The sequence below is a fragment of the Chlamydotis macqueenii genome, chromosome 1 (genome assembly GCF_036417535.1).
Source record: "Chlamydotis macqueenii isolate bChlMac1 chromosome 1, bChlMac1.mat, whole genome shotgun sequence".
NCBI lineage: Eukaryota > Metazoa > Chordata > Aves > Otidiformes > Otididae > Chlamydotis > Chlamydotis macqueenii.
In genome coordinates, this window is record NC_141556.1 from 88,072,124 (window position 1) to 88,099,686 (window position 27,563).

At 40.3% G+C, this 27,563-nt stretch overlaps 1 protein-coding gene across 2 annotated transcripts; it reads left to right on the forward strand.

Moving 5' to 3' along the window:
* Nucleotides 1-37: 37 nt before the first annotated feature.
* On the forward strand, nt 38-27,563 carry SPICE1 (spindle and centriole associated protein 1). Of its 2 annotated transcripts, XM_086768407.1 has the most exons (17): nt 38-121; nt 737-784; nt 2,033-2,179; nt 7,716-7,818; nt 8,588-8,709; nt 10,272-10,369; nt 10,672-10,814; nt 11,055-11,195; nt 11,993-12,258; nt 17,308-17,439; nt 18,110-18,257; nt 20,586-20,810; nt 22,285-22,679; nt 24,024-24,195; nt 25,393-25,495; nt 25,683-25,770; nt 26,652-27,563. In XM_086768407.1, exons 1-17 carry the CDS (start codon nt 38-40, stop codon nt 26,703-26,705), a joined length of 2,469 nt encoding a protein of 822 aa, XP_086624533.1. In that variant the 3' UTR covers nt 26,706-27,563. The 2 variants fall into 2 exon arrangements, 1 of the variants encoding a protein (XP_086624533.1); XR_015261263.1 differs by lacking the exon at nt 26,652-27,563 and having other exon boundaries at nt 25,368-25,495.

Consider the following 27,563-nt stretch of genomic DNA (forward strand, 5'->3'; position numbering starts at 1 on the left):
GCGCCGTTTCCGCCCCCTTCCCGCCGCGGGATCGGCCATGTCGCTGCTGCGTGGGCCTTGGCCCCGCGGCACCGGCAGGAAGGGCCCCAGGAAGCCGGCGGCGGTTAAGCGGGACTGGGACGTAAGTGCTTCCCCCGCCGGGTGCCGACCCGGGCCCCGGGCCTGCTGCGGCCTCGGTGGCTTTTCCCGCTCGTCCTCCGGCTTGCGGGAAGCAAGGCGGGCCCGGCGGTGAGGCTGCTCTTGCTGGGTGACACGGACATCGCGCTGTGGCCTTTTACCGGCTGGGGAAGGGCCGAGGAGCCTCCGTGCCCACGGACGATGCCGGGTGGGGTGGGAGCCTCTACAGGTCACCGTCTTCCGTGGAGGCTCACGGTTGGACATACCCGATTTGTGTGTGGATTTGGGCGGGGAGGGGATGCCGGGGCGGGGAGTTGCGTGTGCGTGGCGTGGACTTCGCTCCTCTCGCTTCTTTTGGTCCTGCTTGAGGTTCGGCCTCCCAGCTGGCAGCCCGCTCTTTGGGCTGAGGAGCGCGCCCAGTCTTCATGGGGGTATCGTTTTTCCTGATTGCCTGCCTCACTGAGGGAGGAATGCTTTACAGTGCCTTGAAAATGCAGCATTGTATAGTTTTATGCTGATTATATTGTAATGAAGAGGGGTTTTTATAATGCAACTTGGAAAAAAATCTGGTTCGTTCTCAGTTCTGGCTTTTGATGTGTTCTCTGATTCCTGTTTGCAGAGCACCGTCCATGATTTGACAGTCCACCGTGCAACTCCTGAGGATATTGTAAGTTTAATAGCAATCACTGCTCCTTCTCTGTAGCAAGGAGGTTTAGCTGGTGATCTGACACAAAACAAGTGTTTACCATACTTACGGGGATATTTTCTGCCAGGGTTTAATCTCCCTTTTTAAGCTTCTGCAAATATCAGCTCTTTAGTGTTAGTTCTTTGTTTATGATATCATGCATCACCAGCTCTGGCAGTTGGTGTTTTTCAATTTTTTTTGTTTTCATTGGTCAACAGCAGCCATAGTTTTTATTTCAATAAACTACATAGCATCATACTGAAACAGGTTGCCCAGAGAGGTGGTGGATGCCCCATCCCTGGAAACGTTCAAGGCCAGGTTGGATGAGGCTCTGAGCAACCTGATCTAGTCAGGGATGTCCCTGCTCCTTGCAGGGGGGTTGGACTAGATGACCTTTGAAGGTCCCTTCCAACCCAAACTATTCTGTGATTCTATAAAAACATAAGAACATAAATACATGAAAACTCAATGGATTAATTGAAGTTAAGTCTCATTTTTACTCGAAGGACTGGAAGACATGCTTTATTTTAGGAATCTCTCTAACTCTGAGGATACTCAATTTTCATTTAAGCAATTTAACATCATTTCTGTATACTGAATGACCTGCTTATTACAAAATATGTGAACTCTGTTTAATTTTCCTTGGTAGCACTGATTACCAGGATGGAATAGGCAGTATGAGCTATTGTTGCTTGGAAATTTTGACGCGTTAGTCAGGACAGATGGGCACAATACCAGAGAGAGACTTGATTCTATAAATGGTTGGCTTGATAGCTTCCAGACACTTTAGCAAGCACTTCACATATTTAATCTGTATTTAAACTGAATATGTGTGTATCATTGTTAGAAGAAGAGAGAGAATATCTCTGGTGACAGTGTTAAATGAGGAAAATGCATTATGTCTTTTTATGCATATTATAGGTGCCAGTGTTTGGTTTTTTCCCTCCCTTTAGAGCTGAGAAAACTTGCTGAGTTTAGTGGTGTAGGGCAGATGGGAACTGTGAGACTTTCCCCCATTCATCTTTGGAGCTGCTTTAAATTTGGCTGATACTTATGGCATTTTACACTTCTGGATGTTTATGAGGCTGTCATTGTTACTACCCTGAAGTTAACATAAATAGTATTCAGTGCATGAATGATAAAATCAAGAAGAGCTTGTCAGCATTACCCTGCAAATTTTGCTGTAGATTGTCCCTTGATTTTGAAATGGTTTCTTTCATGTTTACATAGCTGCGCCGCCATGAAATACACAGATCAAAAAACAAAGCACTAGCACATCTGGAACTACAAGAGAAAGCACTGAAAAGAAAATGGAAGAAGCAGAAACAACTGGCTGCTGATTCCTTGGAGAAAAGGAAATTGACGCTGATGCGTGAGGTGAGAGCTAAATCTGCACTTTTAGCCTGCTGCAGATGATTTGCAGCACTAGTGGAAAACTGCTCTTGCACATAGGTCAACATTTGCTCCTCTTTTTGGATAATTTGACTTCATATATGTGTACAGTCTCCTTCCTCCTTGCGCTGCATGCGTATGATGATGGGAGTAGGCTGTTGTCGTAGTTCAGCCCCAATCGGGACCAGACCACGCAGTCTCTCACTCCCCCCACCCTCCAAGAGAATAGGGGGAGATAATGTAAGAAAAAAAAGGCTTGAGGTTTGAGATAAGGACAGGGAGAAATCCTTAAAGTTACCATTATGGGCAAAACAGACTCGATTTGGGGAAAACTATTCGTTTATTACTAAAACCAAAGCAGGATAATGAGACAAAGAACGAGATAACCCCTCCCCACTCCTCTCTCTTCCCAGGCATAACATTATCTCTACCACCTTCCCCCCCCCGCAGTGGCACAGGGGGGAAGAGGGAATGGGGGTTATGATCAGTTCATTACATGTTGTTTCATGCCGCTGTTTCATTGTTGGGGGAAGAACTCCTCACATTCCTCCCCTGCTCCAGCGTGGGGGGTCCCTCCCATGGGCCACAGACCTTCGTGAAACTGCTCGGGTGTGGGTCATTTCTTCCACGGGGTGCAGTCCCTCCGGAATGGCTGCCCCAGTGGGCCGTCCACGGGCCACAGCCTCCTTCCGGCATCTGCTTGCCTTCGCATGGAGTCCTCCATGGGCTGCAGGTGGATCTCTGCACCTCCATGGGCTGCAGAGGGACAGCCTGCCTCACCATGGTCATCACTACAGGCTGCAGGGGAATTCTGGCCAGGAGCGGCATTACTCCTCCCCCTCCTTCTTCACTGACCTTGGCATCTGCAGCCGTTCCTCTCACAAGAAATTCTTCACAACCGGCAGGCAGATGCCTCTCGGGATCTTTTTACATCTCGTTCACATCTCATCTCCTTTCCACTTCTTACAACCGGGCCGGGCCAAGTTGGGCCCAGTCGGCTGCCCGGTGAGAGGCCAGAGGGTGAGGCCTGCAAGGCCCACAAGGCTCACACCTCCCCCGCTCAGCTTCCTCACATCTTCTCCTCTTTATTTTTTTTTTCCGTTTTTCCCTTCTTAAATACGTTCTCACAGAGGCGTTATCAGGGAACATTCTGCTACCAATTGGCTCAGCCCTGGCCAGCAGCGGGTCTGCCCTAGGCCTGGCCAAGTCCACTGGACAAAGGGGAAACTACTTCTAGCAGTTTCTCACAGAAGCTACTACTGTAGCCCCCCCTCACTAAATAAAACCAGAGCAGATGTATAACATTAACTGATCTAAACAGTTGTGCATTTGATCCTTGTTACCTGGCTGTGCCCTCTGTAATTCTGCAGGCCTCTTGGTGTCTGAACAGGAACTGTTTGCAGAGTTGAATTCTGTGTTGTGAAAATGATGTGTGTTCTTATTGCTCTCTTGCCTTCTTCCTCCCCTTGTCTGATGTTTTTCTTTGACAGAAACATGAACATTTCTCTTTCTGGGAGGGACATCCTTGTCTACCATTGCTTATTTAAACAGAGAAAATGCAGAGTCATAGGGGCAGAAAGGGGGAGGCAATAAGTCAGTAAGGAAGAGCTTGTCTGGAAGGAAAATTGACACAACAAAGGTTGAGGAGCTATGGCTGCTAGCAGAGAAGCTTGTCATCTGGGGATTGGAAAGCTTGTTCTCTAGGCATTCTGAAGCACTCTGACTGAAAATATATTGTTTAATTTTCTTTTGAATATTAAACTGTAGCAGCAAACCTAAATTTAGCTAACAAAGACAGTAGCTGTCACTGTCGGAAAAGGGACTGTGGTGGTAAACATCCTTCTGTTTCACATGGCAGGGGACTCATTGCCATTTATTATGAAAACTAATCTCAAAACATTGTCAGCAGCTTTCAGACCTTCAGCACTTGGACAAACTGAGAATTGTTCTTGTTGGTAAAGAATGATGATGAACAATGTTCACTTAGCAGTTAAAATAAATGTGACTTAGTAGTCCTGTAAACGTACAGTGGATTAGCCGTTGCAGATCTCTTCTGTTGTCTTGTGTCATTTTCAGAAGTCTCTTTCTGATCTCTGAGAACATTCAAACATAGACAGAAAAAAAGGAAAGTACTTGGAACTTAAGATCACCTTCTAGTTTCCTATTTGACACCTGTTTCTCTGCAATCACAGTAGAGTTTTTGTGTTAAGGATATCATACTAATCAAGATTCAAACTTTATGAAAGTTAACAAAGGTCAAAATTACTTTTCTGCCAAGTGCATTTTGGTGGAGTGTTCGAAAAAAGCTGTGGACTTTTATACAAATTTCCCTGATGTAATAGCAGACTAGTTTCAATAAGACTTCCATGCAGAAATAAATTATATATCACAAAGGTAGATTAGACTACCTGCTCTAAGATTTGGCTGGACTACCTATTCTGTGACTTTGATATTTTGCAGATGTGAAATTCATGGTTAGGTGATTGTCTTCCGTATTTGTTGTCATTTCTAGTGGCAATGCACAAATTCCAATTCCTCCTGAGTGGTTTTCCCTTTCATATTTAAGACATTACTTTATTCATAAGGTACTCTGTGTCTACTTCTGAATTGGAGAAAAGATGCTACCAGACAGGAAGACAAAAGGAGATGTTGCCAGACAAGATGAAACTCATCTGGCTGTTGCTGTTTGAAACACTAGTATCTTCTTGTAGGTAGCCAGGAAAAAAAAAACCACAGATGGAGGAGAGTCATCATTTTTGCCTGTGCCTAGCTTAAATCTTGTTAATTGCTAGGTCTTGTTCTGCAGAGTAACTGGGGAGACTCTTCAGTCTGTGTCTCCCAGCACAGCACAACTACTGTGGATTGTCTCCTTGTCTGTTCTCTCATTGATGTTTTTCCTTATTTACTACTGTCAGAATGTAGCTTCCGAAGCCACTTGAATCCTACTCAACTGCAAAAGACTTGGAGACTAAAACTAGGAAGATGCTGCTACTAGTGTGGTTTTTATGTAGGCGTAGGTTGATGAGAAAGAAAGCAAAAGTTATAAAATGGATGAGCAAAATTTTAATCTTTTTGGGATTTGTCTGCCTAAAATCCTGAATTAATAATATGAGTTCATCTTTGTAACTGTGGATTGTGAATGTGTAGAATCATAGAATGGTTAGGGTTGGAAGGGACTTTTAAAGGTCGTCTAGTCCAACCCTCCTGCAAGAAGCAGGGACATCTTCCACTAGATCAGGTTGCTCAGAGCCCCATCCAACCTGGTCTTGAATGTTTCCAGGGATGGGGCACCACCTCTCTGGGCAACCTGTTCCGGTGTTCTACAACCCTCATTGTGAAAATTTTTTTCCTAATATCCAATCTAAATCTTCCTCCCTCTGTTTTGAAACTGTTGCCCTTAGTCCTGTCACAACAGGCCCTACTGAAGAGTCTCTTGTGTAGGTAGTGTAGTACCACAAGTGTAGGTACCACACTGATTGGTGTTCTGTAACAGCTTATTTTAAAAATAATGGTAATGTATTGCACTGAAGGGTAGGTGGTGAGTGGGCTTTCATATTGAGGAGGTTTTAGGATTAATCCCATTTAATTATCTGTAGTAACAATCTGAAACAGGAGGGAGGATGAATTTTAATGAAATTCATAGGTGATGCTAAAGTGGGACAAGGTGCAGCACTCAGTGAATTTGTCAAGGGCATGTAAGTGGGCCTAGAGGGGTTAGAAGCTGATATGACTTTGTTCTCTGGTGATCACAAGCAGATGTGAGCTAATCTACCTTGGGAGCAATGCTCTAAAAACCTTTGCCACATGTTCAGCAGGAGGGCGAAGCTTAGGAACCTGCTGATGCTGAAAGAGATCTAGTAGGGAGAATGAAAACAAATTAATCAGGATAATTTTTTTCTGATTAAACACATCACTTCGGTTTTAACAGCATTAGGGAAAGGAGTCATGTTTTGGAACAGGTAAACTTTTTTTTTTTTTTTCTTTTTTTTCCATTTGCAGATTTGGCTTAACTTTGTCTAAAACCTTGCATTGTTTTGGTATCAGATAGCTAAGTGGAAAGACTAGATGTAGTTAGTATCAAGTGTGGAAGATGAATAGTGATTTGGAAAAGTAGATATTTAAGATGATTGAAAATGAATATTCACTGATTTGCTAAATTGGTTATGATGAGAAGTGTCATATACTGCAGTGTAATTCAGGCTCAAAAGACTAGAAAGACATGAAAACTAGGTATATGGCAAAACTTCTTGACGTAACAAAGCAGAGTAAAATGTGAGGTGAGGGGGAAACAGGTGAAATGCCACTGCCTGGGTTTTTTTTGAATGAGGCTGAATGTAAACCAGCAAACTTATCAATGGCCAGTGAAAGTAACTCCGTGGAGATAACAGCGTATGGTGTTCTGAAACTGCTGCGAACCTATCCCTTTTATGATTCCCAGGGGAGCAAAAATTGCCACTCAGTTCTAAAATTTTTAGTAGGAAGGGATACGTGAGCCTGTCTTTTCTGTGGGATCTTCTAAAGTACTTGCAGTCTCTCCGGCTAAATTTGATTAACCATAATGAAGTGGAGGTCACTTACATCCCTGGTCTCCTCTCAAGAGTTTAAGAATAACTATCTTCTTGCCAGGTTGTGGGATATAATTTTACTAGTTTGCCATTTCCAGCTTTGTGAATGAAACCACAAGTCACTGAGGAGTTTTGAATTGTGTTCTGCCTGCGAACCCATGTCCTCAGTCAGCTCCATTCCACTCACAGTAGGTTAATCCCTCTTGCTTTGTACTCCAAGACCTGCCTCCTTAGGAGGCAGCTGTCGTGGTGCCAGTGATGGACTTCAAATGCTGGGAGGGGAGAGACCTTGAATACAGAAGCTGTTCTGTGTGAGAAATGTGTGGAGGGTCCCAAGATGTCTTCTGATGCCAGATGTAGTCAGCTGTGTTTATGTCTATTGAAACTTATGGCAGTAGGCAGCTCAATTTTTAGGCAAGATTTTCAATAGTCAAGGCTGAATGAAACAAGTCTGCCTGAATTGGTTTGGATCTAATCCAATAGTGCAGGTTTTGGATGTCTGTCAGATGTAGATAAGTGTTCTTTAACTTGACAACATTGAGATCAAATGATTTGAGGATGTATACTGATTTTTTTTTTTTTTTTTAATTGCCAGGTATATGTCTTTGTTTTTATGAGTGTGCCATAAACACCCAGCTTCTTGTTTGTGTCAGGCAGGGAGGAGAAGAAGGGAGTGAGAGGATTTGCTCTAAAGAGAGAGAGTCAGTGCTGATGGAAGCCCCAGAAGTAATAACTGTTTAATTTTTCAGAAAAACAAGGTGAATTCTTGTCACTCGTAATGAGGTTAGGTTTTCTGATCTATCTTAATTAGGATCTAATTGCTCAATACCAACTTTGCAAACATTGTCGTCTTGGTTGTCCTCTTGCTAACTGTTTAGAAGAACAATATCAAAAAAACCCAAAGGAAAAATCAGTCTACTTAGTATGATGTACTTCCTTGTACGCTATACTTTCAGATTCTCTCTGATCAATACCATTTGCAAGATGTATTGGAACGATCTGATCAGGTTATGGCTGTGGCAAAAGACTTGTTTGGGGATGTTCCTCGCACGCGAACAGGTAGACCATCTCATTTATATGTGGTAGTACATTTAAGATTATCTCCTTGCTTTTCATAAATAGTCTTGCTTTGCAAAGTATTCTTTTTAACTGTTTTCATCTCATCATCTAACATAGTATGATTGATCCTGTTCATGTTGGATGAAACACAGATGAGGATAACACCTCCCATAGCAGGGGAGAGTGACCCCTGGCCAGTTATTCTACTGTATCGGTCCATTGTGGAATTTTGGATTACGTACTATGAAACAACTCACGCTCACCATTTCCACAGCCAAGCTACTGGCCTATGCAGTGCACCAGTTTGAGTCACTGTAGTAGTTCTGATTCTCATTGCTACATGGATTAACTGCTTGCTCTTGGATATTGTTGAAGATTTATCAGCAATTTGTGAACAAGGCTTTCCTTTTTCTTATCCTGGTTTGTAGGTCTTTATGCTGCTGGAAGGCAGGGCTGGCTGTTTGCATGTGAACTCTCAAGCTTAGGTTCTTTTCTCTGTAGGCTGCCATTCTCTTTTGCCTATAATGACTGTTTCATCCTACATGCTGCTTCTGCATAAGTGTATTTACACAGGTGAGAAGGACAAAATCCTAGTACATAGCCAAACGTATTATGATAACTATGGTTGGCCTTTGGCAGTTGTTTAAAGCGACATACACCCTTGTAACCCTTTTTGTGCAAAATACGAGAACTTACTTTTGGTTCAGTCCTGCAACATACTACAGACCGAGTCCTCTGTGTTCTTCCCTGTTTTGTCTGATTCCTCTAGGTTTCCCTAATGTAACAATGGCTCCTAACTGTGACCTAGAATCATCTCAAGGACCCATTGTACAAAAATGTGATCCTCCCACTCAGCTTTCCATTCTTAGTGAATCTGTCATGGATTCCCAGGTAATGTATGTTCTGTTCCATGCATGTCCTGTGGCTTTTTTGTTTGCACAGAATAATAACATTCAAAGGTAGAGTTTCCAAGCAGACCTAAACCTACCTTTTGTGTATTGTATACCCTGTTGATAACATGTAGAAAATAGTGTTAAATGGAGGTGAGTTTGTTTTGTGTGACTCTGGGAATCATGACTTTTTTATTTCTTAACCTTTGAATATGAGAAACAAACATCTCATGTCTCATAGAAGCTCTCTCGTATTAGCGTGCTCTCCCTTTTCAATTCTGAAATTATCCACAAGAGAACAAAGTAATCACAGACTAGGAAGACAACTCTTGTGTCACTTAACTAATGGCTAGGTATCGAAATATACCTCTTGATCTTCTAGTTAAGTCTGCATATATGGGGCCATAGCCAGTTGGGCTCAAATTTACTTCTGGTAACACACATGTAAATGTACCCCAGTTAACTCTACAGCCTTAATTAGTCCTAGAAGTTTAACTTTTAGTATTTCACATTCTTTTACAATTATTTAGATTTGTTTAAAAAGCTTTAAAATGGTTTAATTTTGTTTAAAATTTAGTTTATGTTGCCTTTGTGTTCTGTTGTTTTTGCATAACATGAATTGTACTAGGAATGCTCAGTGTGGTTTGAGAATAGGTGTATGACACTCCTGGAAAGCAGCTCGCTGATGAAAGACTGAAGGGCTGTGGTGTCATATTTTCATGGTTCTCTAATCTGATTTCCTACTGTCTTGCACAAATATCTGCAATTTGAGTTGCAGTACTGCTCTGTTACATATTTTGATGTGGTATTTGTTTTGGGGGTTTTTCTGTTATAAAGACGTTAACGCTTCATGAGCTGTATCACTGGATGCATGCTGTAGCATAAGCTTAAATTTCTAAAATACATGTGTACTGATAGCTGTCTGGTGAGCTTCTGTGAGATTTTATTTTCCTTATGTGCCTATAAAAATCATAGTTGAAGGCTATCTGGTGAAGCCTACCCAGAAGTGCAGAAACCTAGTAGTCTGAGGAACCTTCATTCCAAATTTGATTGCTTAAGTTTTACTGTGAATGTGGTACGTAGGATTGTATTTTGTTCTGGTTGCACTTTACACAAAGAATATAAATGTAATTTTGCAGATGTCATTACAAGGTTGTTTAGCTTGTAATATCAAATGGCTGAAATTTTAGAAATGCTGTAATTATGTGGCTTTTTCTATCTTTAACTGTATTTCTGTGTTTGTTTTGATACAGTCTTTAAAGCTTTTTTTTATCCTACAGTGTGTATGATCTTTCTTATTTAATACAAATCATCCAACTAAAATATTAGATATTGAATCACTTGCTGTGTTACTTTCAGAGACAATTGTCAGTTTTCCTGAGATACTAAAGTTTTTCTTTTTTTTTTTTCCTTAGTTTTGTTTTGGAGGTAGAGACTGAAACAAATGTTTTTGTTGTTTTTTTTCTTGAAACGGTTACAGAAAATTGATCTCTAACTTCTTCCTAAAGACAAACTGAAATTGCTCTGACGTCCCTTTTGTTTTCTTTGTTGTCTCCTAAAAAGGCTCTTAATGAAGTAGAAGATGAAGCATTATCAATCTGTCGACCAGAAGATGGATACCATGACTCTCCAAATTTCAAATCCTGTATAAATTCTGACAGGTCAGTACAAATATATCCATTCACATTTCCACCTTCTTAATGCTAGAAACAGATGGAGTTAAAAAGGGATTGCATGGATATAGCTAAGTTACCTTTTCTGTTTCTCGCCTCCTCATCCTTTCCTGACCTCAGAATTCTAGGGAAACCCTTTGTTATAATGTTCAGACTGGGATTAAATGTGAGCAGGGAACTCACTGGAGCAGTTATAGATATTTTTAAAAGCTCTTTCTAGACTGTACAGATAATCTAGAAATATTCTATTATCCTATTACAATTCTCTGTTGTGCTTGTTTTGAATGTAGGCTACTTCGGTTTTTGAGAGAAGAAAATTCCTTGGCGAATTCTCAGTTGTGGGCTGAAAAGGATATGAGAGAAACTACCCTATTGCAGGAATCAAATGTGCCTTTGACTCCAACAGCAGTTTCACCATCATTGGATCAGTCAGGTTGGATTTCCCAAATCACAGCTTCTCAAAGGTTGTTAGGCTGTTCACAGAATCCTGTCTGGAATTCCTTTTCTGGCTGGGGGTGAGAGAGAGAGGTGTACTAATTGGCTCAGATGAATTTCCAGACTAAAAGCCAGCTCTTCTTATGAAATTGCTTTATAACATATTACTATGAAGAACATACCCAAAATATTTCATGTGTGTATTTTTTTGTTTTGTTTTGTTTTATGTTTAAATCAGCCCTCAATGCTACCAATGTAGTCAGGAGAATCCATTCAAGACTTCGGAATGAAGACAAAGAAGAGACTGTAGACTCCACTTACACTGTGAGACAAGTGCTGAACCCAAACTCAAAGAAACAAAAGCAAATTGCAGCAAAAAGTTTAGTACTTTTAAAGATAACATACCTCCCTTTGACCAAGGTCCTTAGTATCATAAGAAAATGTGTGTTGAAAGGGATCTTTGAAAGTTGTCATAGGGCTAACTCCAAAATTTGATTAGGGAGGGCCTTGTCCAGCTATGTCTTGAACACCTCTAAGGATGGACATTTCACAGGCCCTTGTGTAGTGTATTGCCCTGTGTTCTGCATGTTTGGTGGCAAAGCAAAGTCCATAGAACCTGGGAACCGTAAATATGCCCCTTTGATTCTACTGATTACCTTGCTAGCCATGGAGTTCTCTCCTGTGCAGGGCTTTTCTATTTCTGACATAGGTTTCTCTTCTGTCCTGCACAGACTTACGATGCATTTCAGTCCACATATTCTATACACGTTTGTATGTGGAGACTAACATCAGATACAAACTGTAACTTGAAAAGATTGTTGTAAAATAGTTGCTTACTAAATATGAGACCTGAAAGCAGCTGATACTTTTCACTGGCTGTTCACTGGTGAACTATTTCCATGCTTTTAACTGAGAAGGAGAAAAGTATAAACTGGTATCTAAGGTAAAAGCACCAAACAGTCATACTGGAGAGGTATTAATGTGGTGGCAGAAAATGTGATTTTTTGATCATCTGAAAATAACTGGAATGACTGAGGATGTTTTTTGCTGGTCCATTTCAGATCAGGGCAAGAGAAGGCCTCTCCTTTGATTTACTTCAATAAACAATGTAATTTCATTGGGACTGCAAAGCTTTCTGTACAAGCTGACATTCCAATGACACTTTTTTCCCCTCAGTGAAAAGAAAACAAATGGCACAGAACTCTGGAAGACAAAGGAGAGATGATTCTCCACCTAATTCAATATCCATTGACCTTCAGAGGGACAACAAATCGAGCCTAGATGTTCTCAACCGCATGTTACATGAAGTGGAGCATGAATTGGAGGAATATGAGCAATGTACAGGTCGTGAGGTTAAAAAAACTGACAGACGTGAAGGCCTCACCGGGTTTACGTTGTCACTGGTGAATGCTCTCTGTCGTTTGATGCGCTACCTCAAAGAGGTGAGAAGACTTTTGAATTGCTTCTGTACTGTGAATGAAAAAGGATATAAAGTTATTTTACAGATGTGAACTTTAGTCTTTCCTGGTTCCCAATCAGTTTACTTTGAAATCTGATTATCATTGCTTGTTATTTGGATTGTATTCAATCAGAAGTTAAAACTGTTAGTTAGCTAGAAAGAGGTATCCCTGTGAAAAAGGATGAGTTGACTGCAATGAAAGTCTCTCAGTGTCTATTAGTAGAAAATACCAATTGAAATAGTTTAAAATTTGTTATTCAAGTATGTTCAGAGTTGTAGCAGGGTGTTAACTACAGCCTTGTTTACAAATTCATTTTCTTCCTTTGCCTCATAAAGGCGATGCTATTGTCACTAGAGCAGTAGACTCAAAGTCATAGTTTTCTTTGAGGGATTCCTTAGCTCTCTTTTTCTATCCATAGCAGCAACTTCACCTTAAGCAAGAATGATCTGGAGTGCTCTCTATAGCAGTGCACAGCTGGAGATCAATGGAATTCCATAAAGAAAACTGCCCATAAGCCAGGTGGAACTATTTTTTAAAAAAAGAAAGTGTGTTTTTTATTTCATCTCTAACCCAGAGCTACTCAAGATACAGCAGTAGCTCATAGATTCATTGGGCCTATGTGAAATTTTAAACCAGATTACGGCAGTTCCAGCACTCTTAATAGATGCAGCAGAGTATGTTATCTAAATTCCAGTGCTCTTTTTTCCTAGCAAAGGCAGTAGATTCCTAATGAATGTGGAACTGCCCTATTTTCGTTCCTTTTCAGAGTGTATAATAATTGTGGAAAAAACTCCAAACCACCTCACTTTAAAATTTGATTTATTTTCTGTCTGGATGTATACCAATTTATTCCTTGTATTATCCTGTATTTAATCTATATGGAAGATTTTACTTTGATTAAGACTTGCCTCGGAAGCAAATGTTAAATAATCAGTTCAAGAGTGAAAAGCCACTACCATCAGAAGGTGGACTTTGGCTGAGGAGATCTTACATTTTAAAAGAAGTTAAAAATGCTTGTTCTCTGTTAAAGTTGTGATACCAAAGCAGGATATTAAATTTGCTTCTTTTGCAGTTATGGGGAAAGATCTTCTGGACTTGCAATAGAATGTTTTCCATTTATTAGGAAAATATCACTTTAATAGCATCAAATTCATACGGTAAATATAATTGCAGTTATAACTCTATTTAGATTGTCTTTCATTTATGTCCCACAGAAATGAGTTATTCTTGTCTCTTAGGCTTCCTCAAAAACTACTCCAGATATTCTTTGTCATTTTTATTTTTCTTAGTTGCTACTTTATGAGTGTAACATTCAGTGTATCTTAAGAGCTTTTATCCTGTTCAGACAGAAGGCCAAGGAGTCTGAGTGTTCAAAGAAACTACTTATTTTGAAAGATATATGCTGACACTTACTTGTATTCCCGATTTTTACTGAGCATCTCTATGATGTTGTTTCTACTTTAATAGATGTGTTACCATTCCTTTTTTCCAGGATTTGATCGTTGCTTGCAGAATTGTCAGCCACTTTTTTTAGGTTTACTACCTAAATTCTTAAGTAGAAATATGCAGAATTAGCTCAAGCTACAAAGTGTCGTTAATCATATTCACAGTTGCTTGAGATAGACAGTGTGCATCCGTAACGTTCACTGAGTTTTCCCCTTTTCATGGAGCTTTAATTACAACTAGAATTCGAGAATTAATTGGGAAAAAGCATAACTTAATCTGACTGTTTCCTAAAATCCGGTTCCTGTGATACTAGGAATAAATCAGGTGCTCGTGTGCACCTTCTCTCTTGCCTAGCCAGCAAAATTCCAGTGCCTAAATTTTACATCTGGCCATGCGTTTCAAGAAAGTGACTTTGCAGCAGATATTTTAAAAGCCTCTGATTTCAGGTAAACAACCAATCCTCAATAGGTTTTGAAGCTGCTAGAAATATTTCCTTCCTCTTCTGGGGAGAAAAAAATATTTTCCAGCTTTGCTGTAGAAAAGCTGAATGCAGAAAGATTAAGGATGTTGTTTAATTTATTCTCAAAATTATATATAAAAAGTAGGAAAAGAAACTTAAATTACTGAATCTTTCAGGAAAGCTGCATTAATACAAGTAATTAAAAATCAACTCCTATAAGAAGAAACTAGTGAATATAGAAGAGGCTAGAGAGAAGGGAAAAAGAAATTTCTGAAATCTTTGCCAAGCTATATGAAATTCTTAAAGGGAAGTGGATGAACCTGACTTGGTTCCTAAATGAATTTGAATGTCACCTGCCAAATGCTGGAATTTTTTTTTTCCCATTCTACTAAGAATGCTATTTCTTTGCCAGACTCACAGAGTAAAAAGTTAGAGTATATGCATACTGCATTGATCTGTGTTGCTGTGTTCTCTATCTCTGCCTCTGCATATTCTGATGCAGTGTAAAAGGTACACCTGGCAATGGACTGGAATGAAGATACTTCTTTCAGGGTATAATAGACCCAAATCCTGCCTCATGGTAGGAATAGATGTATACAGCTGTTAACCCTGTGTCGTAGCTCACCCCCAACCAGGACCAGACTACGCAGTCTCTCTCTCACTCCCCCCACCCTCCAAGAAAATAGGGAGAGATAATATAAGGAAAACGGCTCGAGGTTTGAGATAAGGACAGGGAGAAATCCTTAAAGTTACCGTCATGGGCAAAACAGACTCGACTTGGGGAAAACTATTCATTTATTACTAAAACCACAGCAGGATAATGAGACAGAGAACAAGATAACCTCCCTCCACCCCTCCCTCTTCCTGGGCTTAACATTATCTCTACCACCTTCCCCCTCGAGCAGCACAGAGGGGGAAGAGGGAATGGGAGTTGCAGTCAGTTCATCACAGGTTGTTTCATGCCACTGTTTCATTGTCGGGGGAAGAACTCCTCGCATTCCTCCCCTGCTTCATTGTGGGATCCCTCCTACAGGCCACAGTCCTTCTTGAAACTGCTCCGGCGTGGGTCATCTCTTTCATGGGGTGCAGTCCCTCCAGAACAACTGCCCCAGCAGGCCCTCCACGGGCCACAGCCTCCTTCAGGCCTCCACCTGCCCCAATGTGGGGTCCTCCATGGGCTGCAGGTGGATCTCTGCTCCTCTGTGGGCCTCCATGGGCTGCAGAGGGACAGCCTGCCTCACCATGGTCTTCACCACAGGCTGCAGGGGAATCTTGGCCAGGAGTCGCATTACTCCTCCCCCTCCTTCTTCACTGACCTTGGCATCTGCAGCCGTTCCTCTCACAAGAAATTCTTCACAACAGGCTGGCAGATGCCTCTCAGGATCTCTTCACACATCATCCAGCTCATCTCCTCTCCACTTCTTGCAGCCAGGCTGGGGCAAGTCGAGAGGCCAGAGTGAGGCCTGCAAGGCCCGCAAGGCTTGCACCTCCCCCTCTCTGCCCCCGCTCAGCATCTTCACACCTTCTCTTTTTTTTTTTTTTTTTTTCTCCTGTTTTTCCCCTTCTTCAATACTTTATCACAGAGGTGTTATCAGGGAACATTCTGCTACCAATTGGCTCGGCCTTGGCCAGCAGCAGGTCCGCCCTAGGCCCGGCTGAGTCCACGGAGCAAAGAGAAGCCACTTCTAGCAGCTTCTTCCAGAAGCTGCCACCATAGCCCCCCTACGTTAAATAAAACCAGAACACCCTGACACACTCCCCAGACCTAAATGCAAGATGCATGCTGCTTGGTAGCTTTTCCTCCACGTTTAGGTTAATGCTATGTATGATGAGTAGATACAATAGCTCATCCAGATGATCTCAGGCATCAGTAGACTTCATTACCTCTGCCAGGGCTGAAGTTCTTATTTTGTACTGTCTTTGGTTTCTAAAAAGATAGAGACTGTCTACATTTTTTTCAGTTTTCTGTGTCAGCCTGCTTCACTTGGATCAATACTGAAAAGCTACTCTCTCTAGGTGGAAAAGAACCACAAAATGGATGGCTTGTCTCTGATACGCTGAAAGGAGGCGTATCTGCCTGTCTTTGTGTCTAGTGACAGTATCTGTGGTTTATTCTCAAAATTATTAATTTATTCATTCAGTTCATGTGGCTGCAGAGCTGTTGTGTCTTACCACTTCTTCCTTGGTGGTTTTTCACTTATGGTCCCAATGCCAGCAGAAAATTATCTATGATATGTTACAGGCAGCTCATGCCCTAATTTTGTCTGTGCAGCAGAAAAAGAGTACCCCGGTTGCTTTTCAGGATCTCTTGTCTTTTGGAGATGGGATGTATTTCTCTTATTCAGGGATTTCTTTCAGTAACTGCAGGCAGCCGTTTGGGGAAGGGCTCCATCTGCTAATTCTGATGTGTTTATGTGACTTTGTAGCCTCCACTTTTTTAGCTATGGTAGTCTAAAAAGTGCCAGTTGTGTATTCCATTTACCCACTAGAGGTGAAAGGGACTGTTTTGTGTCTTGTACAGGAAGCCTGGCTACTGCAGTGGTCTATCTTAAAATTGATAGCATCTTTTGAAGGCAAGAGGTTTACAGTAAAGTCTTTTTTTCCTCATGCTCAAGTAGATTACTTAACAAATAAACCTTTTTGTCTTCTTTAAAAAAAAAATGAAATAAATGAAACCTTCTAGAACTTTTTCTGAAGGAAAACATTAGAAAGCAACTACTTTCTCTTTATTTAGTCAAATTTGCCTTTGTTAATGAATCCAGGAAACTAAAGAATAGGCACAAGTAGCACAGGATACTGACAAGTATCAGCAGAGCTGGAGTTACTTGATTACTGCATGAAGATTCAGTGACTTACAAATTGGTATCTGTGTGGAGAGATAATGCTTGTAGTTACAGCCTGTAAAAGTTATAAGGGCAGTGTTCTGGAGCAACGAAGAACAAACAGTAAGCTCTCTTATAGTTCTGAAGCACTGAAAATTGGATTTTGTTGTGAAAGTAATTAAGTCAATTTAGCAAAAGAGGGAAGAGCTGTTACAGTATGATGTGATATGGACCCATTCCTGTTTCCAAATATGAATCTATATTGGTTATAGTAGTAGGTTTTAACTTTTTCTCCCTTTTCAGAGTGAAGTGCAGCTGCGTGAGAAAGAGGTGATGAGACAGCAGCATGAGGAGATGTTGAATGAACACAGAGAGCTGATTGATGCTCTGACTGCAGAAATACTTCTAGTGAGGGAAGAAAACACTGCTCTACAGGTACTGAGCCCCAGCCCCCTCAGAATGACTTGTTAGAATACTGAGTTGTGTTGCAAATGTGTGCTGATATATGTTGTCGTATGTTCAGGAGATTGTAACAACAAACGTGAAGAAAATTATAAAATTGAATGAGTTGTCTGAGAATTATAATAGCGGGCATGGCAGTAGGGAGGGGAATGTTTGGAAAGTCAACATTTTATCTTCCTATATGATATATAACTTTAAAGCCTGCGAAAATGCTAGTTCTGTTAAGCTGGCTTTACTTTATCAATCTAAAGGTTTAAGCATCTACCTCCATGCTTCTATACTGTTAACATGACTAGAGCAACAGAGTAGACTAGATAGAATACTACATTTTTTCTTTTTTTTTTTTTTTTTTTTAAGTTTGCAGTGGAGGTAGATATGTTCAATGGTTACATTTAAGTATAAAGCAATAAAGCTGCATTGGAGAGGAAGTGGAGTAATGAGTTAGGAAAAGGAAAAAACAAATAATTTCTTTGTGGCGGGAGAGAAAATAAGTGAGAAACATGGAGACACTAATATTTAATACCTCACTGGAATACACAAATTCATGCAGTGGTATTAAGAGACCAGATTTCTTCTCAGAGTTGCCTCTGTTGCTAGAATACAGATTTTTGTCTCTCTCTTTTGTTTTTCCTTCATCCTATAGAAGCAGCTTCAGCAATACATGACGGTAACAGATAAACAGCTGATCTCTCTCACAGAAGCATTTAAAGGCCTCCCTTTGGTAGAATCTAGAAAAGAACAAAGCCCGAACCATTCTGGAATTGCAAGCAAAAGTCCAGTGAATAGCCAAGGTGTGTGCATGCATGTGTGAAGGATGCAATGAAAGTTGTGGCTAGTTTATCCCTGTAGTGGAAAATCTAGTATTTAATAGATGTCTGCTTGAATAAATACCTCTTGCATGAGCATGAATCTCACTTCTGGAAATTTGTATGCTATGGGTTCTGCTGTGAGCACAAGCAGCTTGCTACAGATTATTTTTTAAACAATATTATAGGCTGTATTTTATCCCCACTGCCTCCTTCTGTCTGGATCAGAACTTCACTATTAACTTTTTAGTCAAGTCCTGGACTTGAGCTTTAAGTGATACATAACATATTAAGAGAAAAGGAGAAAAAAAAAAAAAAAAGAGGAGGGGAGCAATCTTCCCCAATTAAGATGGCTTGGCTTACAAAATCAGTTTTATTCTGAGGGTTCTTAAAAAAAAAAAACAAACAACCCCAAACCCAACTGAATCGGGATCCTACCTTTCTGTTGCTGAGGCAGCCTGACAATATGAGATTGGTTCTTCCATAAGACACCGGAGGTCGCTGCTGACCAGAAACAGCAGCTGTGAACGCCTGTTCACTAATCAGGCAGAAGCCTGTTTCTTGATATTTGTGACTATATCAGAGGTGAATGACTGGTTGGGTGATACAGAACACAGACACAGCCAAGGTAAGCCAGTAGCATTGATGGCCAAACTAACCAAACGTGATTCACCTTGTACTTGTAACATTCTTTCACCATGGAGTTTTCTCCCAACCGTCTACCCCAATTGGTTGTTTAAATGCGTTGTTTTTGTTAGGAAGGTCAGTAACTCCTTATGAATGCCATGATTCCTTGGAGCTATTTGTATTCCTTAGTTAAATGTTGGTTTTGTGGACACTTTTGTGGTCAAAAAATTCCTTCTTGACTGTTTCTGTGGGGTTCTCAGGAAGAAGCCACATACCAAATCTCTCTTTAGTGATTTACCAGGCTTTGTAAAAGGAAACAGAAAAATCCCACCCCAAAATATAAAACACATACAATCAAAACAGCACCCCTCAAAAAAAAAATCTCAAAAAAACCCCAACCCCAAACCTTTCTATTCAACAATTTTGCAGGACTGGAATTTCCAAGTCTTCTTTCCTTATTGGTCTCTCTTCTCAGGAAAAGGCATCTTCCTGAGAAAGAAGCTTTTTAAAGTTACAAAAATACAAGTTCCTCCTCCTCCATGAGAAGGAGATCTCTTGTACCCTTACGATGTCTGACTGGAGGTGAAATATTTGCGATACAGATGGTTTCTGTGCTGAAACTAGCTAAGTTAACATAAGACTTCTCTGGAGAGAGTAAGAGCGGCTGAGAGAGGAGTCGGGGGGATCAGTAGGATACTTTGGAAATGCAGTTCCGTAGGGTGAAACAGGGCAGGAAGATCTTTCTCTTTTCTTGCCAGGGTAATTGAATAGTGGGTGGCAAGTTTTAAGTTCAATTGTAGAATCTCAGTAACGTGAACCAGAAGCAGTATTTTATGTGAACAGCCTCTTCTGGCTCTTTGCCTTTGAAGGGTCCTTTTTGTCTCTGGCATTTTGGGATCAGATATGTTCTGCTTAATTTTCCACTAACTTCTCTTTTGAGATTAAATGTTCTGAACAAAATTGTGAAGGGAGAATTCAAAGATAGCACTGTCGGAACAATGGATATAAGCATGTTAAAATTACTGTGGTCTCACAGCTAGCTACAACTTTGATTTCATGCTTTTCATTTTGTGCTTCCCTGGTATGTTTAAAATAGATGGCAATGTAGACACAAACTAGTTGTAGTTAAAGGTAGAAGAATAACTTCTTTTTTTACTGAGGGGATGTCTGAGTTAAATCCTAAAAAGATCATCAGAGAGCTCAAAAAAGCTTCAAATTAGTTTCTGCTCCTCTGTTGTTGCCATCAAATTTAGAATATAGGGCCATTAGGACAAGTGCATAGGTCTGCTTTTCTCAAGAGAATGTTAGCAAATGCAGCTCACTTTAATACCGGTGCCTCACAAGTCACCTGTCTGCAAGTCTTGTGCATGGGCTACAAACAAATCTCTTACTAGTATCCTGAAATTTTGAGACTACATGTAAGAGCTCTTCTTGCTCTTAAGGCCAGTAGAGATTTGCATTATGCTCAAGTGGAAGATTTCTGTACCTCAGGATCACGAGGAAGTTAGGAGTGTATGGAGAACATACTCTAGTCTGTCTTTTCAGATACCTGAACATGAGTTGTTATTGAGATTTTTCCCTGCATTGCTATTGCACTAAAATGTTTTTTTTTTTCCTTTTTTTTTTTCTCCTTTTCTTTCTTTTTTTTTTTTTAACTTTTACTCCTGCTTTGTCTTTTTTCTCTAGAAAAATCTGATTTGAACTATTCTGAGCCCAGGACTGGTGCAGGCAACCAGGAAAATATGCTGAAATTCCCACAAGAAGAACTTCCTTTCAAGTTTCCTCCGAGGCCAGGTGCGTCAGGTGTTGTGGGAGCTGGTAGAAGCTTCCCAGCTCACATCTTCCAGCCAGCTGTGCTGTTGTCACCACCTCGCCAGAAGAGCAGTCAGGAATTGTCTCCCCTCCAGAACGGTGAGATCTCACTGGCTGTAGTAGACTTGGCAGTCTGTGTAGCGTGTTGCTGTTTCAGTCTCGCGCTACCTTTGGAGATGTATTTTCTTTGGAAAATTTTTAGTCTATGTGCTTAGACGTACTGGCCCTGTAGCTGGAATATTCTACTTCTGCACTCACATATGCATTTCTTTTCTTCCCGTGCATGTTGCTAGATTTCCTTTAGACTTTCTGTCCCCTACAGTTCTCCATCTACTGTCTGCAGTCCTGTCAGTGGCAATCCAGACTGGTATTTTTATGTTGTCCTGGTTTTGACTGTTACTTCTGTGTGATCTGCTGTAGCTCTTTGTCTATGATGTACAGCACATCATCTCAGATTTCCATCTCCCCCCGCCCTTTCAGCTATGTTGCTTTGTAAGTCTTTTCCAAGACAGCAAATTAACCCAAAAGTCTTTTTGACGTAAGGAGTTGGCAGGACAGTTGAAAATTTATATCTAGTTCAAGCTTTTGGTGCTTGCCTATGCTGCAAGGAGGCACATAATAAATAAGGAGGAAGTGAACTAAAGGTAGCTTTCTGCAAAGAACAACATCTGGCTTCAGTCCCATTGAGAACTGTCAGATGTTGTCTGTCACTTGAAACAAGAATATAAAACTCTATTCCTAGACGTCAGTATAGTTTAGCCGTGCAAGAAATGTATTGTTACTCTTTTAAGACTGTTAAGGATGCTAAACGGTTCAGTAAATGTTAATATTCTTGAACATTTCTTTGTGAAAAAACAGTCATAAAACATTTATGTGTAAATTTTTAAATATCGTGCTGCTCAAGAGGCAGAAGCTAAATTTTTGGAAGGAGTGGGCTGTTTGGTATATAAAACATAGAACATCTGGTCTTGATCACAAAATCCAACTTGGACTTAATGTGTAGCAGCTGACAGTGCTGTAACATACTTGGCCATGTGTGTGTGGTGTGTTACTGATTTGATAACGATGACAGCAAAAAATACCTAACTACTTTTGTTGGTTAGAGTGCTGCCCCCTTTCTTAGAGGCTGAGTTTATTAGCTAGTTTATTATTATGCCAAATGTCTTGTATTATTTTTGGTTTATTATTCTAAAAGTTTTGTTACCAACCCAGAATAAATAACCGAACTAAAATTAGGTAAGGTTACTGGATATTGGAAAATGGAGGACTAGCTAAGAAGTAGTGTTTGATCTATCAGCTAAGAAAGTCAAAACAATTTATCTTCTTCTCTCTGACTTCTCTCTCAATTTTAATTAAATCATGTAAATGTAAGACTATTTGCAGTAGGAAATATTAAACCTGGTGAGCTCTTGCAGCAGGATCTTGCATAGGGTGATTTGATCAGTAACACCACCATTCAGGCTAGATGTTACAATTCAAGTTCCTCCTTAATTATTACTAGCTTGATGCAATAAAGTCAGTGTTGGTTTCCTTGATGAGGATCACGTCTCTTTCCTTTATTTCTTGTTGGTAGTGTTTACAGCCATTTCTCAGTCTTCTGAAAACACTGGAACTGAACCATGCAAGGAAAGGAGCTCACCTTCCTCATTGAGAACACAGAGCACAATTAAGGAAAACTGTCTCATCTCTCAAAGGCAACCAGTTCTCCCTGCAGACAAAGACTGGGAGAGTTTCCATGAGAAAATCAGTCTGTCCTGCCCAGGTGACACCAGGAAAAATGGCACAGCTGAAGAGTTATTTCAAAACTCTGATCTGCTGGGACAGATAGCTGAGCTTACACGGCAGAATTCTCTAATTAAAGCTCAACTGAGCAAATTCAGAGGCTTCTCTGAAGACACAAGTGACTGCCTACATCGGCCAGACCCAATACAAAATGCAAATCCTAGTCCAGACTCTTCACAAGGACAGGTGAGAATTTAGTAGAAAAGGAAAGCTGTATTCCCTTTTCTGCTCATCTGCTTTCCCATAGCTTATTGATGCTTTAAGACTGTTTCTTCCTTGTCGTCAGTTGTTTTAAGGAAAAGAGTAGAAAAACAAATATTCTTTTCATTCTTTTGCTTGGAGACTTTGATTTTTATCATTCCCTAAGGAGCTCAACAGTAGTTTCTCATATTGGGCCTATGTTGTGTATGGGTGCTGGAGAGCCCCAAGTGTACAGCACGCTTATAAGCTTAGGATAAGGTTACACCGCAAAACATGTTTTGCATGTGATTGCAACATGATCAGGCATATATCTCTTGTAGCTTGAGTAATACTAACAGTGAGAGCACTGCACCAACCCACAGGTTCTTGTCAAGCTAGTAAAATACATTTAAATACATTTAAATCTGTACCATACTTCTGTTCTGCTGCTGTGACCCAACAGCCCTTGAGATTAAAGTTGGTACATCTCTTGCAAACACTTGATTATAGTGTATGTAGTTGGATCTGTCCTGTCTATCCTGCTGTGTGGTGAAAATCCCCAAATCTTTGGGAAAGAGAGAACTTGAGTGCTTCAATTCACAGAAAAAAACGTTTCATCTGCAACTAAGGAGCTATTCAGTGGCATCCCAGTGAGTGGAGTTAACATCACAGAAATGCTTGATCTCTGCCCTTACTACTGTTTTTTGTTTGTTTTGGTTTGTTTTTTTTTTAATTCCATCACAGTGGCTGAATTACTGTTCAATTGAGGATCCTAAAGATTTTAAACTTTCTCATGTAAATGTAGGCTGAGAATATTGTAACTTTCCACATTATATTATGTTGTCTAGTGTTTAGTCATTTAGTGGTACAGGATGATGCTAACTTTTTGAAGTGTTGGTTTTGTGGAAGCAGTTACTGGAGGGGGAAGGGAAGGAGTCAAAGTTAATGAAGACCTGGTTTAAAGATGAGAATACTTCTGCTAGAAATCTGCTTTTGCTTCCCCACACCCTCCTGAATGTGTATCTCTGGTTAAATATTTTCTTAAACATAGTTAGTTGCTGCCTGTTTGAGGGTTTGTTTCTTTCTTTTTAATGGTACAGACAGTAGCTGGTTTTTCCTCTTTGTAGGAAGACTAGTTTAAAATATTGTTGTGTTTAGTCAATTAAGGATCTAGATACAGGACAGTGAAAGGGACAAAATCAGATTTTTCACAGGAGGTGCTATATCATTATATTTACTTTCAGTCTGAAAATTAAATGCATAGAAGTGCTTGAAATATATTGCATGCTCTCCCTGAAGGTGTAAATCGTACGTTTTTAATTGGAAGTCATTATCCAATTATCCAACTAGACTCATCTTGAGGTATCAAAGAGCTTGGAGGAAAGAATAGCAGAGCTGAATCGTCAGAGTACAGAAGCACGTGATAAACTGTTGCAGCTAATAGAACAACAGAAAATAGCTGCTGCCAACACAGTCCCTCCGATGAGATCTCCTGTTCTGCCCCCATCTCTCAATTATACTGGTAAGTACCAAGCTTAAGGAGAAACAGAAACTATGAAACAGTTTTTTTTCCCCCTTTGGGAGTTCTCTGTCCTTATCTGATTGGATCAGTGGTTGTGGTCAGCAGTACAGTCTTTGTTAATGACTGTGTGGCACAAACAGTCCTTACTTCAGAGACCTAAAAAAACATCAGCTAAACTTCTCCTCATATTAGTTTCTTAGTAGTTAGTGTGCTGCAAAGATCATGCTTCATGGTAAATGCATTCTTTGCTATGTCCTTGTCTGCAAAACAGTTCTGCTGCATCGTCACTGATGTCGCAGAATAGGCTTTTTAATCAGTCCTCTCTGCTGGAGAATCTTTTATAAAAAGACTAAGTATTTACATTAGGCTTCTAGAAGTCACAGCAAAGTGGTTATCCAGTTCTCAACCACTTTCTATTTTTTGGTCTTTTGGGTGCTTTTTCCATCAGACTGCCTTGCTGAGTTACTGCCAGTGCTAATAGAAAGAAATAACTGAAGCTTCCGGTTATCTGAAGAGATGAATTAGTGAAGGGAATGTTCTCACTGATTCAAGATTCATAGATTAGCTGCCATGTGTAACTATAAACAAAAATACTATACAGCAAGTGAGGGCTGCCTTACCTTTTCATGGAGTTACTGCAATTACAGGCAGAACTGCGTGTGAGCATGTATACAGGCTCTGTCTAGGACACCCACCCTTTCCCCCTTCCTAAACCACTGAGGATGTATAAAGGGAAGGACTTGAGCGGGAGAGGAAAGAGGGGGAGGAGAGATCACAAGTGTGCATATGCATGCAGGTGCATATGCAATGATTCATGCAGGTGGATCATAACACTTTTAACATTTCTGTGGCTATTGTAACATAAATTAAGCACAAAAAGTAAAATCTTAAAGGAACAGAGTAGAGAAATCAGAAGTCTCAAAATCTCCGACAAAAAACAGAAGGTTTATCCGTGGATGAATCACTCTGTATCTATGCAGGTTGTCCATAGTCGCTCTGAGTATCTGCTTTCAATATCTGTCACTGGCAGAGAATGGGTAATGGGTTCATGTTTAGCCTGATGTTTTATGTCTGCTCTGTATATTCTGTGCCATTGTGAAAAGTTATGTGATGCCTCTCAAAAAATGGAAGAAGGAAATCAATGTTGTGCAATGTTGCTGTGTTCTCATCAGAATCAAGCTATTATTTATTGCCTAGAAAATGCAAGGAAGACAATTGAAGTGTCTATTCCTGTGGCAGTTGCTACAGACAGCTCCAAAGAAGAGAGTGTTTCCCCTGCCAGCATGACCAGTATAAGAAGGTATTTACTATTTCATTTTTGTAGTGTCTTGATTATCCACACAGCAGCACTTGAACACAATGGAAGAATTGCAGTGTTTTTCTTCAGCTTTATGGGTCTTTCCTTGACCATCACAGTCAACTCTGTAGAAATGGGACAAAAGTCCAGCTTTTTCACAACTTGCATTGTTTGTATCTATTGTCTACAGATCTGTAGGTGACTCTAGCAAACCTTCTTCACCCCTAAGTACCACGTCAGAAAGTGTGAAATCAGCTCTTGTCAGCCAAAGACCAAAGGTAAGACTGAAAAAAATCTTCATCGAGAAAGTTTTAATTATGGTACCATGAAAGGAAAAAGCAAGGCAGATAAAGAAGGGGAGAGAGCTCTGTCCTACCTTAAATCTACGGAAGCTAATAATAATTGATTCATGGCAGTTTGGATTCTGGACAATTGGTAAGGAGAGACCCGAGTGCTAGTGACCTTAGTTGTTTGCTGCCACAGAGCTGTTACTTACAAGAGAATAATCCTGTAACTACATTTTCTACTGTGGCATCTTCATGTGCCAGAGCTGGGAACCTCTGGCAGTCTTTCACTGATGGCTCCAGAGCGTTTTAAGTCATCATTATGATGTACTGGTAGAGCCATGTATAAGAGGCAAGGAAACTCTTACCTAGTCGTTGCACAAGTCAATTGCTGAAGGATAAATAAATCCAAATGCAAAGAAAAATCACCAGTCTAGATGACTGATTCATAATGCGCAAAGAGAAGAGCAGACTACAGTGAGATGCTTTCATGGAGAACTCCAGGCAGTAGTACAGTCTGGTAACCCAGGGATACAGCTGTTTCTATGCTTGAAAGCAACCATGAGGAGATACTGTCTTTCCTGCTGTCCAAAATAACCTAAATTGGGACTGATAAAGAGAAACAAAGTTAGGGTCCAAGACTCCCTATCTTGACAGCGAAGTATACATTCCCAGAGGAGAAATTTGGAATATTTAAGGTAGATGTGGCTTAAACTAGGTGTAAGTAGGTGGTGTGACTACCTCCATGGTGCTGATGGCAGACAATTGCTACATATTGGTGAACTGATATGTAGCAAACCTACGTAAGCCAGCACTAACTAGCAGCTCTTGGAAATTTATGATGTATGAATTTCTGTTGTTTTCTTCTTTTGCAGGTGGAAAAGCAAAAAGAAGAAGGCTGGTTTGCATTGTCAATGCATGTTATGTAGAGGAAGCTGCACTCAAGTCCTGTATATATTTTTTTTTTTTACTTTTTTTTTTTATGAACCGCAATTAGATCATAATAGTCTCCCTCTCCAGATGTACAGTTTAGCTCTGAAGTGCTTTCATGTCAATCCCATTAGTATAAAAAGGTCCAGATGCTTCTTGTATTTGCGCCATACAGAGCACTACAGGAAGTCCTGGGAATGACTTTCTGAACTGGACATGCTGCTCTGACATTGCCCTGTTTCACTGAAAAAAATCTTTCACAAGACTGTAAACTGAGGCTGTTGTAGCAGTACAACTGAGGATCTGATACCTGCATTAGTCATGCTGAAGACAGGAGGTTTTAGCAAATGCATGTGAAACTTTCTGGAGCATGTATTTGCACAAGATACGGGAATGAAAAAATCAAGAAAAACTGAGATGAGGGAATGCACCTGTGTTCAAAAGCAATCTGGAGGTTAGGAAGCCGGTCTATTCGTGCTGGATAAGAATTTGCATCAGAAAAAATTTATTCCTTCTGTGGTTTACAGTTGCTCCCAAAAGTTGTGTTTTCTATGCAGTTAACATATTGGGGATTACGTCTGACTTGAGGACTGCTTTTCAAAAATCTTGCTTAATATTTTTATAGTAAATATAAAGCGACTATTTGAAGTTGAAATCAGAATCTCTATTTCCTGTGTACTAAAGTATGCTCATTTTGATACCTTAGAAAACTGTTATATGAGTACAACTGTATTATGCTGATTTGTTATATGTGTATATAATACCCTGATGACCATGTTTTTATATTGTTTTTATTGGACTTTTAAAAGTAGCCATAATTTTGTTATAACGATCAACAATAAAATCTAGGACCGTAA